Source organism: Cherax quadricarinatus, chromosome 55 (genome assembly GCF_038502225.1).
Source record: "Cherax quadricarinatus isolate ZL_2023a chromosome 55, ASM3850222v1, whole genome shotgun sequence".
NCBI classification, from domain to species: Eukaryota; Metazoa; Arthropoda; class Malacostraca; order Decapoda; family Parastacidae; genus Cherax; species Cherax quadricarinatus.
The window spans coordinates 12799778-12816288 of record NC_091346.1 but is presented as its reverse complement, the minus strand read 5'-3'; the positions used below and the strand labels follow the sequence as shown (position 1 = coordinate 12816288).

The 16511-nt window shown below is 45.6% G+C and overlaps 1 protein-coding gene across 1 annotated transcript in view; it reads left to right on the top strand.

Moving 5' to 3' along the window:
• Positions 1-14342, top strand: part of LOC138854347 (blastula protease 10-like) — a 106443-nt gene extending 92101 nt beyond the window's left edge. Inside the window, exon 7 of the mRNA XM_070096963.1 lies at positions 14148-14342. Within this exon, the coding sequence (XP_069953064.1) occupies positions 14148-14342 (195 nt within the window). The remainder of the gene's footprint in view (positions 1-14147) is intronic.
• The last annotated feature ends 2169 nt before the right edge of the window (positions 14343-16511 follow it).

Below are 16511 nucleotides of genomic sequence, written 5' to 3'. Positions count from 1 at the left end.
CAGCCTCGTTGATCCGGACTTATAATTGAAAATCCCGCAGCTAGCCCGCCACACGTCTTGCCAGCGCCAGCGCATGGCACTATATATATATATATATATATATATATATATATATATATATACGCGCTTGCCGGCGTGGAGGGAGGGAGCCAGTGTGTGGTGCTCCATACATTCTGTGTGTAAACCAGGTACCAACATGGTTTACGCGGGCCAGTTTCGGCAGACATCATCGTGAGTATCGACCGGAGATCACAGAGTTGTGACAAACCTCTACATCGGACCATTGCTTCTGTATCAGTGAAAGTGCAGTGTGCATGTTGGGATTTGGGAAGTAGCGGTGGTGAGGGGATCCTGGCAGTGGAGTGTGGAGGAGGTTTTGTTTACATCTGATCGGCCGGGGTCGTGGGTTGGGGAAGGAAGTGGCCGCCCACGACATGGTCATTGGATGGTGAACAGAACACCTCGGTTAATAGTGTGAGCATGGTGATTAGTGTGCCAAATGGCGAGGGTTTTTTTCTAAATGGAACAATAAGTGTATAACAATTAGCAAAAGTTAGTCAGTGATGTGCGTCTTGAGCGAACACACAGGGCCACTCCCTCCCCCCTCCCCCATCCCAGATCCCCTCCCCTCATCCCAGCCTAGGCCCAATGACTTCCTGACCAAGGGTGTTGCCGTTTAGTGCCCCACCAATTACAAGTTCCGCCGCTCGCTACTCCCCCACCCTCATCCCCCATGCATCCATGCTGCCCTTCACCCGTCACCCCACAGCTGGCGCCCTCCCACCCCCACGATATCAGCAATGTCACAAGTAGTCGCGGGTTCCCAGGAATCTTCACGACAGAGCCAAAGCTGTCGTTCACGAGGCATTTGCCGGGTGTGCCACAGGGAATGTGCACTCAATCCCACATCTGGCAACATCCGTGCACACAATAGATGCCTAGGCTCCAGGAGAGCTCCAAATGAGAACAACCAACAGCCTCCCCCAGCAGACAGGGCTGACAGCTACCGTGACTTCACCTCTACAGAGGACCTCAAATCTGCAATCAAATTAACATCCACCAGGACTCTGACACACATCCCCAAAGCAGCTCGCCCTCAAGCTGCTAGCAAATTCACTGACCTTCTGAAGAAAGTCAACGATGCTCCTTCAAACAACAGATCCTGGCACAACTTGCTGCTTTTTGGCAATGCCTGTTTGGCTGTCCCACCAAGGAGGGACAAGTCACTAGCAACACATGTTATTAGGACAATAAATGCATTCCCAAGGGATGACAACCTCGTCCGTCTCCCCCCTAGGGCGACAAACACCCGCCGGGCAAATGCCAACAACAGGACACCCGACACCTCAAAAATCAGAGCCCAAATTAGCAAAAAAATAGAAGAGGGTAATACTATTGGAGCTTTGAGACTTATAACCAGTGAGGATACCATCGCTCCCAAGGACGTCAGCACGGCGCAAGCTCTGAAGGACAAACATCCACCCAGGGCTCCCAGTACCAACATTGACCTCCCTGACATTGCAGCAGGCGAAGAACATCTAACCTTACAGGATGCTGATGTGTATAAAGCTGCTATGTCATTTCCACAGGGTTCAGCAGGAGGTTTCACCGGTTTAAGGCCTCAACACTTAAAACAAATACTCAATCCAGCACTTGGTGAGGTTTCAGAGAGGCTGCTGTCTGAACTCACCAAATTTTCCAACCTGTGCCTGGCTGGCGGTGTCCCAGAGGCCATCAGACCCTTTTTCTTTGGTGCCTCATTGTGTGCCCTCCGGAAAAAGGATGGCGGAATCAGGCCCATTGCAGTGGGTAACACCCTTCGGCGCCTAGTCGCCAAGGCTGCAGTAAGAAGGGTGAGTCAAGAGGCTGCTGCAATGCTGAAACCAACTCAGCTCGGTTTCGGCGTTCAACAGGGCTGTGAAGCAGCTGCCCACGCAGCACGAGTATATATCAAAAACATGTCCTATGAAAAAGCCTTGGTCAAATTGGACTTTGCCAATGCTTTCAACTCAGTCAGAAGGGATGCTGCTCTCCAAGCAGTTTATAGAAACTTCCCTTCCCTTTATCCCTTCATAGAATCGTGTTATAGTGTGACTTCCAAACTATTGTTTGGGGACCATGAAATTGACTCGTGTGAGGGCGTGCAACAGGGGGACCCTCTCGCCCCCTTTCTATTTTGTTTGGTCATCAAGGAAGTCACGGAGGCACTCTCCAGCGAGCTCAATATCTGGTTCCTGGACGACGGTACCCTAGCTGGCACAACAGAATCTCTCCTGGAGGACATCAGTAAAATTAAAGACATGGGAGAAAGCCTGGGCCTTTCTTTAAACCCCACCAAATGTGAAATAGTTTCTACCAATCAACAGTTGATCCAGAATATTAGTACCGTTTTACCAGGAGCACGAGCCATTGATCCAGCCAATAGCACTCTCCTCGGTGCTCCTCTTGGGTCCAATGCCATCGATCTGATCCTAGGAAAAAAAGTCTCAGACCTCCGGACGATGGAAAGCAGGATGAAAGACATTGACACACACGATGCCTTCTACCTACTCACCAGGTGCCTGTCAACCCCAAAACTTACCTATTTTCTGAGATGCTCCCCAGCCTTCAGCAGTCCAAAACTCAAGGAATATGACTCTCTTCTGAAGGCCATGCTAGAGAGTGTATTGAATCTTTCCCTTGACGATGGACAGTGGTTGCAAGCCTCACTTCCGGTCAGGCTTGGAGGGCTAGGAGTACGCAGATCCTCCCAGATTGCTCTACCAGCTTTCTTATCCTCTTCCATTGCATCAAACGAGTTGATAAGACAAATTCTTCCTGACACCCTCAGTGACTCAGCAGGAATAGAAGACCCTAGCTATGTCAGTGCCATCACCGAATGGGAGACTCTTGCTGCTCCAGCACCAAACCCTAGTGCAGCACTGGCTCACAAACAGTCAAGCTGGGATAGCCCAATTGCTGAAAAGGTGCTTGCCAACATGCTCAGGGCTGCAACATCAGATAGGGAGATTGCCCGTCTCCAGGCTGTGAGTGCACCTCACTCCGGGGACTTCCTCCAAACAGTTCCCATATCGGCAATGGGAACGCGACTCGACCCTAAGACCCTCCGTATTGCAGTGGCTCTGCGCCTTGCTGCCCCAATTCACACAGAATATATGTGTATTTGCGGCGAAGTGCAAGCAGACCAATACGGTCTACATGGTCTTAACTGTTCCAAAACCAAGGGCTGGCATGCAAGACACAATGAGGTCAACGACATCATTAAGAGAACCCTTGCTACAGCTGGATGCCCTGCCGAGAGGGAGCCACGATCACTTGCAGCAAACAATACCCACAACCCAGCAAACCGCCCCGACGGGATCACCATCTATCCTTGGAAGAATGGCAAGCTCTTAGCATGGGACTATACCTGTGTGTCCACACTGGCTGACACCTATATCCATCACAGTGTGGGGCGACGGGGAGGAGCTGCTGACCACAGGGAGGAGTACAAGATCAGCAAGTACAGGGACATTAGCCAACAGTATCAATTTGTCCCAGTGGGATCAGAGACCTTGGGATCATGGGGAAAAAATGCCACACGTTTCCTTAAAGAATTGGGTTCCAGACTCATCGACACCACCAGGGACCCAAGGGCAGCCACTTTCATGTTCCAGCGCCTCAGCATCGCCATCCAGAGGGGAAATGCTTGCTGCATACTTGGTTCACGTCCAGCCTCGGAGGAGCTGGAGGAAATTCATCATCTTTGATACATTGTGCCATTGTATTCATGTTTATGTTTTTTTCTGTAAATGTATTTTGTTTTATATATATATATATATATATAAAAAAAAAATATATTATATATATATATTATATATATATATTATATATATATATATATATTATATGTATATATATAAAATATATATATATATATATATATATATATATATATATACAAACACATTGGATCCTCGGCTTACGAGTGCCCCACCACATTTTTTTTCTGGATACGAGCAGTAGATCGGTCGATTTTTTTGTTTCTGGATATGAGCAAAAATTCAGGATGCGAGCTTCCCCCTCGAACAACTATTTTTTAAGACCTCCAGATCTTACAAAAATAAAAGTGAATAAATAATTGTAGTTCATTGTCGTGATGTATTATGTTGTTTCTATTGCTTAAGACTACAACTGCAACATAAATATTAGTATTTCTTACCTTTAATTGTGGGTGCTGGAGTTTGTGGCTAATTGTAAAGAGAGTGGAGTTATGGTTTGGCTCTACTGGGCTGAGGTGGATGGTAGAGGCTCTGGTACTGAAGTCGATGGTTGTACTGGAGTGTACATAAATTCTGTAATGGATTTCTGCTCTATATTACCATGCAGTACATTATACAACTGAAGGTAATACATCAGCTGAAGGTAATACTTACTGCTCAAGTCAGTAAGTCAGTCAGTTGATAAATTAGACACCTGTGCAACACTTGGGTATCTTTAATGAGAAAACGTTTCGCCACACAGTGGCTTCGTCAGTCCATACAAAGGAGAATGGTGAAGAACAGGAGGAGTTTGAGGTAATCAGTCCCTCAGCCTTGAGTCGATGTGGTCTAATTTATCAACTTGTCGGTTCTCTGAACCATTCGTCTACATTCCTGTCTGACACAGCAACATCTTGGGATCTTAATACAGAGCATGACTTACTTCCACATTGGACAAATATGATTCCACCTACGACTGCTGCACCTCTCCTGCCTACGGTATATAAAATACTTCTCCGCAGATATGCTGTATTCTTTTCAAGATTGATGGACTGACCACATCGACTCAAGGCTGAGGGACTGATTACCTCACACTCCTCCTGTTCTTCACCATTCTCCTTTGTATGGACTGATGAAACCACTGTGTGGCGAAACGTTTCCTCATTAAAGATACCCAAGTGTTGCACATGTGTCTAAATTTTCAACTTGTCGGTTCTCTGAACCATTCATCTACATGGCCCATGGAACAGCCCTCTAAGCAGCTCATAGTGCTCCCATGTGGCGATGTTGCCACGAATACTCGCCGGGCACTTGCTATGAGTAACATCAACGTTTCCACCATAAACATATCAACTATCAAAGACCTCATTTCGAAACGCAGCCCCGCACTTCTAACTTCCACAGCAAGCGTCTACACCCTCCCCTGTGGATTCTGTCCCAAGAAATATGTAGGCGAAACAGGCAGAGATCTTGCTGTCTGCCTGAACGAACATCGAAGTGCCTGTAACAGAGACGAGTTAAGGAACGCCTGTGTCCTCCACAGAGACTCCACGGGGCATTTGATGAACTGGGATGAGGCACAACTCGTTCTCACCGAGCTAGACCTCAGACGCCGACGGTGCCTAGAAGCCTCACTAATCGCCGTCACCGAAACAATAGAACGTAACACTGGAAACCACAAAATTTCCAAAACATTAGCATACGTGATACTTAAGCAGGCTAAGCACCACCAACCCAAAAACACATGAGTCACATGATCTCATTGTCTACCCGTCCTCATCCCAACATGGCATTCTTCAAGTCACCAAATGCGTCACTCACACCTCACTCTCCGCCTATATATAATGTTTTTCTACCTCTGTATGTTGGAAGTGATCTAGGTCCCAGGACCGAAATATTTTCTAATGAATATGTCATAGTATTTGCTTGCGAGTCTTTCTAAACTGACTTGTCGGGATTTATTACCAAGGTTTATACCATGATGTCGTCAAGATGGCTAACTATATCCCCATCCAAGCCCCAGGAAAATATACCCTCTGCCTCCGCTTCCTGTTCCTAAGGCAAAAAGCCCTATCCATAAACTTAAACTGACTGCCCCAACTAAAACAATGTTCTTGCCTTCACTGGCGGAGTTCGTCGTGACGTTCTCGATGGTCTTCTTAGGCATTAAGCATGGGATGTCATCTACATATTTTTACCATGCGGTTTTATCAGGAAGAATTCTGTTGAGCTGTCTGGTTGCAAAACATTGTGTATACAATATACAAATTACTAAGAAATGGTGAGAGAAGTTTTCCCGTTACCCTACCAAATTTCTGAGTGTAAAACTCGTCATTAAACACAGACTTTGCAACAACACTGGAAAGTTTAATAAGGTTAATGACTGTTGACACTGGCAATGATAAAACATAATATTACAGAGTTCTTCAGATATAAAGTCTGTAATTATGACAGGCAGAATGTGAGATTGCTAACAGTCGGATGGATATTAAAGACCCAGACGAGGTGCTGTGTAAGTCCTGGAATCTAATTATTGTGACAAGAATCAGGTTACATTCAAACATGTTAACACGATAGATGTTCTGCCCTCACCGTCCCATTACTTGTAAGATTTGCAACGTTCAGAATCGCTCTGGACATCAACCTTTGATCTTTGTTCTCTTATCAAGACGTTGCAAACAGTGACTGGGTATTCAGTCCACTTCTTCAGAGGAAATTACTAAATTAGACAGTTGAACACCTGACTTAAATTTTGCAAGAGCCGATTCACCCGCGAGGAAATTAGCCAAGGTTTGATAAATGAGACACTTATGCAACATTTGGGTATCTTTATTCTGGAAACGTTTCGCCAGCAAGTGGTTTCTTCAGTCCAGTACAATGAACGGTGGAAGATGTGTTTGAGATAATCAGTCCCTAAGCCTAGAGTCGATGTGCTGAAACTCCTTGTCATATTACACTGTTCTTCTCTGTATTGGACTGAAGAAGCTATTGACTGGCGAAACCTTTCCAGAATAAAAATATTCAAATGCTGCACAAGTGACTCATTTTTCAACTTAATAAATTTCTAAAACCATTTATACATAACTAAGATTTCCAACAGATTGTTTCTTGAAAGGATAATCAGTCTCACAGAAAAATACTACTCAATGTGCTTCCTTATAAAGCGCTGCTTATCAGTAAGATGCTCACGGATGACAGAACTCTTATAGATACTTCTCTGTCTGTCGATAATGGTAATGAAACTAGATAATCGACGTAGTCCAAACTACGAGGCCTCAAATGTTTCGTCTATGATGGGTCACAGTGGACATCAAACGACAGTTGCAAACAGCTGGCACAACAGTTAGAGCTCTGTCTTAAATGCCTTCCTGATCATTCTGGATGTGGCTGAAGTGTTTAAAGTGCAGTTGACTGCATTACTTCATACACTAACCTACAGATTCCCATAGATAACAGAAGTAGACAGGCTGCAGCTCTTACCACTGTCACAGTAGAAAATCAGCCCACTCCAAGTTCTACGTTCCACGTGGCAGAAACAGGGAGCTCAAAACTTTGTGTTTTAGAGCAAGTGGCGAGTTCAGATGGACTGGACATCTCGGCTGCTGAATGTGTATGAGAACATCACATGGGAGCAAATTTGCAACAATTTCATTGAGGAAGTGACCAATGTCAAGACACCAACAGGTCTCTTGCCGCTTCGTGTGATTAAGGATTCTGAATCCACCCCTTTACGTGTCGAGTATAATTGCAGCTCTCGTGCGTTCAAGGACGTGTCTAGTACTGAGGATTGTTCGATGACAGGATCTTTCTTGACAGAGAAGCTGGCCCACATCTTAATTAAGTTTCGCAACAACACTTATGAATACACAGCTTCCCTGAGAGTGAGCTTACCAAAGGTTGATCAGGATTATTCTTACTTCCTGTAGGGCAGAGATGGTACTGGTGGTGGTAATGATGGTACTAGGGTGTTGATGATGGTAATGGCGGTAATAATAATTGAGATGGCATGATGATGATGACGGTACTAGTACTGATAATCACTGTAATGTCATTGATAACTATTGTGCTGGAGGTAATAATGACGGTACTTACGGTGGTAGCAGGTGAACTGGTGGTGGTGGTGGTGATGGTGGTGGTGGTGGTGATACTGGTGGTGGTGGCACTGTTGGTGATGATGGTGATGGTGGTACTGGTGGTACTGTTGGTGGTGATGGTGGTACTGGTGGTGATGGTAGTACTGTAGGTGTTGAAGGTGATGGTGGTACTGTTGGTGATGATGGTGATGGTGATACTGGTGGTGATGATGGTGATGGTGGTACTGTTAGTGGTGATGGTGATGGTAGTATTGTTGGTGATGGTGGTACTGTTGGCGATGGTGATGGTACTGTTGGTGATGATGGTGACGGTGCTACTGGTGGTGATGATGATGGTGGTGGTACTGTTGGTGATGAAGGTGATTCTGGATATTTTTATGTGGACTGCTCCCTTGTGAGCTGCTGTCCTTGACAAGTGCTGTTGACACCGACACCCTGAGATAGTTCTCCCAGGCTCACAAGTGGCTCTTACAACACATTTCCAGTTACTACTGTTCTTGTAAGTAATTCCTAACTCTGCACGAATGAAAGATTAACTCACTTGGTGGTATGGTGTTTTCTGGTCCCTCACCCTCAGTACACCTCTGGCAGTGACTGACTGGTCTGGTCTTCTCGTGTCCGTCTGCTCAAACCCCACAGATTTACTACAACCTACGTTTCCCCAGAATATCATTGGCCAACAAATGCTGAGAAAATGAAAGATCTTGTCTTACTGTGAGTGTGCATGAATACTCGGGAAGCCTCTAGGATTTGTGGTCTCCAGACCACGTGTGTGCAGACACGTGAGCTCTGTGATGCTTGTCACGGCACGTCTTACCTTGATGGTGTCAGTACTCAAAACTAGGGATGCCAAGGCCATGATGACACTCTTCAGGTCGCTTGTTCTATTTATGCTGGAATATTGCTGTACACGAACAGAACCTTTCAAGGCAGGCGAAATCGCTGACCTAGAAAATGTACAGAGAACCTTCACGGCATGCATAACTGAGATAAAACAACTCAGTTACTGGAATCGTTTGAAGTTCCTGAACCTGTACTCCCTGGAACGCAGGGGGGAGAGATACATAATTATATGCACATGGAAAATCCTAGAGGGACTAGTACCAAACTTGCACACGAAAATCACTCTCTACGAAAGCAAAAGACTTGGCAGACGATTCAATATCCCTCCAATGAAAAGCAGGGGTGTCACTAGCACGTTAAGAGACAACACAATAAGTGTCAGTGGCCCAAGACTGTTCAACTGCCTCCCAGCGGGGGATTACCAATAGACCCCTGGCACCTAAAGTCGGTACCTGACCAGCCGGGCTGTGGCTCGTACGTTGGATTACGTGCAGCCAGCAGTAACAGCCTGGTTGATCAGGCCCTGATCCACCATGAGGCCTAGTCACAGACCGGGCCGCGGGGGTGTTGACCCCCGGAACTCTCTCCAGGTAAACTCCAAATAGAGAGCTGAGGTCTCTTTGACTCCCGTGTTCGTTCGATTTTTGGGTTGCAAGTTCTCTAGCTAATATTTGCGTATATTAAAGGCCTAATCGTACCAATGTTAAGGTCCTAAGACTACATTAATAACATCTACGGTTACTTCTATAATTCTAATATTAGTTACTACTGTACAAACATAACTAAACATTCCCCTGTGTGTGAGGATGTTAGGTGCTTGTACTGATTACTTACCGTTTCCCTGTGGAAGTTATTTGGTCTCTCAGTAAGCTTCCACAGTAATGATGGTTCTGGTGGTGATGATGGTGATGATGGTGATGGTGGTATTTGTGGTGATGATGGTGATGGTGGTACTGGTGGTGATGATGGTGATGGTGGTATTGGTGGTGGTGATGGTGATGCTGGTACTGTGGTGATAATGGTACTGGTGGAGATGGTGGTACTGGTGGTGATGATGGTGATGGTGGTGCTGGTAGTGATGGTGGTACTGGTGGTGATGGTGGTGATGATGGTGATGGTGGTACTGGTGGTGATGGTGGTACTGGTGGTGATGGTGGTACTGGTGGTGATGATGGTGATGATGGTACTAGTGGTGATGGTGGTACTGGTGGTGATGGTGGTGCTGGTGGTGATGATGGTGATGATGGTACTAGTGGTGATGGTGGTACTGGTGGTGATGATGGTACTAGTGGTGATGGTGGTACTGGTGGTGATGGTGGTGCTGGTGGTGATGATGGTGATGATGGTACTAGTGGTGATGGTGGTACTGGTGGTGATGGTGGTACTGGTGGTGATGGTGGTGCTGGTGGTGATGATGGTGATGATGGTACTAGTGGTGATGGTGGTACTGGTGGTGATGGTGGCACTGGTGGTGATGGTGGTACTGGTGGTTATGGTGGTACTGGTGGTGATGGTGGTACTGGTGGTGATGATGATGATGGTGGTATTTGTGGTGATGATGGTGGTACTGGTGGTGATGATGGTGATGGTGGTATTGGTGGTGATGATGGTGATGGTGGTACTGTGGTGAAGATGGTACTGGTGGTGATGGTGGTACTGGTGGTGATGGTGGTACTGGTGGTGATGATGGTGATGGTGGTACTGGTGTTGATGGTGGTACTGGTGGTGATGGTGGTACTGGTAGTGATGATGGTGATGGTGGTACTGGTGGTGATGGTGGTACTGGTGGTGATGATGGTGATGATGGTACTAGTGGTGATGGTGGTACTGATGGTGATGGTGGTACTGGTAGTGATGATGGTACTGGTAGTGATGATGGTGATGGTGGTACTGGTGGTGATGGTGGTACTGATGGTGATGGTGGTACTGGTGGTGATGGTGGTACTGGTAGTGATGATGGTGATGGTGGTACTGGTAGTGATGATGGTGATGATGGTACTAGTGGTGATGGTGGTACTGGTGGTGATGGTGGTACTGGTGGTGATGGTGGTACTGGTGGTGATGGTGGTACTGGTGGTGATGGTGGTACTGGTGGTGATGGTGGTACTGGTGGTGATGATGGTGATGATGGTACTAGTGGTGATGGTGGTACTGGTGGTGATGGTGGTACTGGTGGTGATGATGGTGATGATGGTACTAGTGGTGATGGTGGTACTGATGGTGATGGTGGTACTGGTGGTGATGGTGGTACTGTTGGTGATGGTGGTACTGGTGGAGATGATGGTGATGGTGGTATTGGTGGTGATGGTGGTACTGGTGGTGATGATTGTACTAGTGGTGATGGTGGTACTGGTGTTGATGGTGCTACCGGTGGTGATGGTGGTACTGGTGGTGATGGTGGTACTGGTGGAGATGGTGGTACTGGTGGTGATGATGATGATGATGGTACTAGTGGTGATGGTGGTACTCTTGGTGATGGTGGTTCTGGTGGAGATGGTGATGGTGGTACTGGTGGTGATGATAGTGATGGTAGTATTGGTGGTGATTATGGTGATGGTGGTATAGGTGGTGATGATGGTGATAGTGGTGTTGGTGATGATGGTGATGATGGTACTTGTGGTGGTGATGTTGGTACTGGTGGTGATGGTGGTACCGGTGGTGATGATGGTGATGGTGGTTGTTACAAAAAAACGCGATTCTAAAAGCTTAGAGATCTCCAGTAAATACTAGAAAGGACTGCCCTTCTAGCATCCAGCCTGTTACTGGGTTTTCGTAACAAGTAGTCAGTATCCTGGTCCAATTATCCATTAGAATTCAGTATGAATTATTAGTGCTTTAGGATTACAACTGGTAGGTTACTAGCAAGAGAAAATAAAATTTTATAAATTTATTGAGTATCGTCTAGAGGTATATTATCAAAGTAAATTAAATTAATAATAATCAAAATAATAATAATCACTTCTCTCGTGTATAAAATTATTGTGCTTGAAGCACATATCACATTTATAATTCTTAAGTACCGTCTGGTACATTAACATTTAATAAGATATTACAAATATGTACAAGTAAGTTTGTGTGTATGTGTGTAAGTGCTCTAAGTAGTTTGCTATGTCTCAAGACTCGACTAGACTTAAACAAGTGACTGACAAAGTCTCGACCAACTGGCAATCAGAACAGTCTGCTTGAACAATAAAAAGAATGCTAAGCCTAATAGCAATATAACAAGCAACTGCGACACAGAATCAGGAACAAGGAGATAATATAACGACACTAAGTAGGGACCATCTGCAGATCCTCCACGAAAGTCACCAAACTCCCATACCACTGAATCAAAGTTCATCATAAGAAAATCCCCGACTGTGACAGTACACAGATACCAGTACAAGTTAGGTCAGAAGCTACAGCTCAGGACCTGAGTTGCTCAGAGTGTCTACGTGACATACAACCTCAGTACAACGTCGAAAATCACTAAGTCTATATAGTGTTCTGTGAAGTCTCCAGAACTAACAATAATGAGACGAGACGATCTTCCAACAAGTGCCTATAAGGGAGATTTAGGCACTTTGTCTGGAATACGTCCAACCACCCAGCGAGTCTAGACCAGACTGAATACTTCAGGCGAGGTGAGGACACCCCCCCTCGATCACGTGATAGCTCCGTGGGTCGCTGTCTAGCAAGAAGCCGGCAGAGTAACGAGCAAAGAGCGATAATTACAGTAGTTAGGCAATCAAGACTTGAACTGAGCACATAATATGTTACATCCTACCTAACAACATAACTAAGTCAAATAATAATATAAAGTCATATATTTACGATTTAGCTATTATCGCAAATATAAGCAATATAAAATTATATGAAAATGTAATATACATGTAATATGAATAACAAAAAAGGCACAATACCGTGACTGGAACGATACACAAATAACCCGCACATAAAAGAGAGAAGCTTACGACGACGTTTCGGTCCGACTTGGACCATTGACAAAGTCACACTGTGACTTTGTCAATGGTCCAAGTCGGACCGAAACGTCGTCATAAGCTTCTCTCTTTTATGTGCGGGTTATTTGTGTATACATGTAATATGCATAATATACATTGCAACCCATTCAGGGGTTGCAACAGTGGTACTGGTGGTGATGATGGTGATGGTGGCATTGTTGGTGATAATGGTGATGGTGGTACTGTTGGTGACGATGGTGTTGGTGGTACTGTTGGTGATGATGGTGATGATGGTGATATTGTTGGTGATGATGGTGGTGGTGGTAATGTTGGTGATGATAATGGTGGTGGTACTGTTGGTGGTGATGGCGATGGTTGTACTGGTGGTGATGATGGTGATGGCTGTATTATTGGTGGTGATGATGGTGGAACTGTTGGTGATAGTGGTAATAGTGGTACTAGTGGTACTGTAGGTGATGGTGGTACTGGTGGTGATGATGGTGATCGTGGAACTATTGGTGATGATGGTGGTGGAGGCACTGTTGGTGATGATGGTGATGGTGATACTGTTGGTGATGATGGTGGTGGTGGTGATGATGGTGATGATAATGGTGGTGGTACTGTTGGTGGTGATGGCGATGGTTGTACTGGTGGTGATGATGGTGATGGTTGTATTATTGGTGGTGATGATGGTGGAACTGTTGGTGATAGTGGTAATAGTGGTACTAGTGGTACTGTAGGTGATGGTGGTACTGGTGGTGATGATGGTGATCGTGGAACTATTGGTGATGATGGTGGTGGAGGCACTGTGATGATGTGATGATGGTGATGGTGATACTGATTAATGGTGATGATGTAGATGAATGGTTCAGAGAACCGACATGGGTGGTAGTGGTAGCATTGTTGGTGGTGATGATGGTGATTGTAGTACAGATGATGATAATGGTGGTGGTAGTGGTAGCATTGTTGGTGGTGATGATGGTTCTTGGGGGCGATGATGTTAATGGGTGTGATGAAAATATTTTGGAGCAATAATGATGATTAAGATATTCTGCTTGATGATAGTGATGGATTTACAGTGATATTGATGAAAATTGTAAGTGTGATGATAATATGATGGTCGTTATTAAAGCTTTGATGATAATTTTGATGTGACACTGTAGATGATGACAATGATGATGGTGATGGTGTCAATAGTGAGAATAAGGTTGATGGTGACATTCGTGATAATTTTGTTTGATGGTGACGATGATGATACTGGTGATAAGGATGCATTTGAGAGTGATGGTTGTAAGAGTGATGAATATTGTGGTGATGCCGGTAAGTAATAATGCAAAGAGTAATGAATATAATGATGGTGATTGTGATGAATAAACAGATGATGCTAATGACAGTGATGATTTTAGTAATGATTATAATTATAGGTTACAATTTTGGTAGTGATGATAGGGTTCTGGAATGATGATTTTGAAGATAGCAATGACCAGCCGACAAAACCGTAATTTCTCATTTGTCCGCACCGTTTACAGTACTTTTCGTTAAACGGGAAGTTGACCATCAGCACTGTTGATCCATTCGCTCAGGGACTTATTGGACAACGTAAAGGTCTCTCTCATCGTGACAAACTGCTGGCCAACATCATGTATAACTGCACCGGTGAGCCAGATATTGTCTTTGTTACTGCACCGGTGAGCCAGATATTGTCTTTGTTACTGCACCGGTGAGCCAGATATTGTCTTTGTTACTGCACCGGTGAGCCAGATATTGTCTTTGTTACTGCACCGGTGAGCCAGATATTGTCTTTGTTACTGCACCGGTGAGCCAGATATTGTCTTTGTTACTGCACCGGTGAGCCAGATATTGTCTTTGTTACTGCACCGGTGAGCCAGATATTGTCTTTGTTACTACACCTGTGAGCCAGATATTGTCTTTACTACTGCACCGGTGAGCCAGATATTGTCTTTGTTACTGCACCAGTGAGCCAGATATTGTCTTTGTTACTGTACCAGTGAGCCAGATATTGTTTTTGTTACTGCACCAGTGAGCCAGATATTGTTTTTGTTACTGCATCAGTGAGCCAGATATTGTTTTTGTTACTGCACCAGTGAGCCAGATATTGTCCTTGTTATTGCACCGGTGAGCCAGATATTGTCTTTGTTACTGCACCGGTGAGCCAGATATTGTCTTTGTTACTGCACCAGTGAGCCAGATATTGTCTTTGTTACTGCACCGGTGAGCCAGATATTGTCTTTGTTTCTGCACCGGTGAGCCAGATATTGTGTTTGTTACTGCACCAGTGAGCCAGATATTGTCTTTGTTACTGCACCGGTGAGCCAGATATTGTGTTTGTTACTGCATCAGTGAGCCAGATATTGTCATTGTTACTGCACCGTTGAGCCAGACATTATGTTTGTTACTGCACCAGCGAGCCAGATATTATGTTTGTTACTGCACCAGTGAGCCAGATATTGTCTTTGTTACTGCACCGGTGAGCCAGATATTGTTTTTGTTACTGCAACGGAGAGCCGGATATTGTCTTTGTTACTGCACCGGTGAGCCAGATATTGCCTTTGCTACTGCACAGGTGAGCCAGATATTGTTTTTGTTACTGCAACGGAGAGCCAGATATTGTCTTTGTTACTGCACCGGTGAGCCAGATATTGTTTTTGTTACTGCAACGGAGAGCCGGATATTGTCTTTGTTACTGCATCAGTGAGCCAGATATTGTCTTTGCTACTGCACCGGTGAGCCAGATATTGTTTTTGTTACTGCAACGGAGAGCCGGATATTGTGTTTGTTACTGCACCAGTGAGCCAGATATTGTCTTTGTTACTGCACCAGTGAGCCAGATATTGTTTTTGTTACTGCACCGGAGAGCCGGATATTGTGTTTGTTACTGCACCAGTGAGCCAGATATTGTCTTTGTTACTGCGTCAGTAAGCAAGATATTGTCATTGTTACTGCACTGGTGAGCCAGACATTGTCTTTGTTACAGACCTCTCTCGCATTAGCATTGGTAATTACCTGCAGTACTTGTAGCTGTAAGAGCAGAGGTATGCTGGTGGTGTTCCAGGTGTGTGTTCCAGTGGTGGTGTTCCAGGTGTGTGTTCCAGTGGTGGTGTTCCAGGTGTGTGTGCCAGTGGTGGTGTTCCAGGTGTGTGTGTGCCAGTGGTGGTGTTCCAGGTGTGAGTGCAAGTGGTGGTGTTCCAGGAGTGTGTGCCAGTGGTGGTGTTCCAGGTGTGTGTGCAAGTGGTGGTGTTCCAGGAGTGTGTGCCAGTGGTGGTGTTCCAGGTGTGTGTGCAAGTGGTGGTGTTCCAGGTGTGTGTGCCAGTGGTGGTGTTACAGGTGCCTGTACAAGTTGAGGTGTTCCAGGTGTGTGTGTGCCAGTGATGGTGTTCCAGGTGTGTGTGCAAGTGGTGGTGTTCCAGGTGTGTGTGCAAGTGGTGGTGTTCCAGGTGTGTATGTGCCAGTGATGGTGTTCCAGGTGTGTGTGCAAGTAGTGGTGTTCCAGGTGTGTGTGTGACAGTGTTGGTGTTCCAGGAGTGTGTGTGCGTGCACAAGTGGTGATGTTCCAGGTGTGTGTGCAAATGGTGGTGTTCCAGGTGTTTGTGCCAGTGGTGGTGTTCCAGGTGTGTGTGCAAATGGTGGTGTTTCAGGTGTGTGTGACAGTGGTGGTGTTCCAAATGTGTGAGCAATTGGTGGTGTTCCAGGTGTGTATGCAAGTGGTGGTGTTCCAAATGTGTGTGTTAGTGGTGGTGTTCCAGGTGTGTGTGGTAGTGGAGGTGTTCCAGGTGTGTGTGGTAGTGGTGGTGTTCCAGGTGTGTGTGGTAGTGGTGGTGTTCCAGGTGTGTGTGCCAGTGGTGGTGTTCAAGGTGTGTGTGCAACTTTTGGTG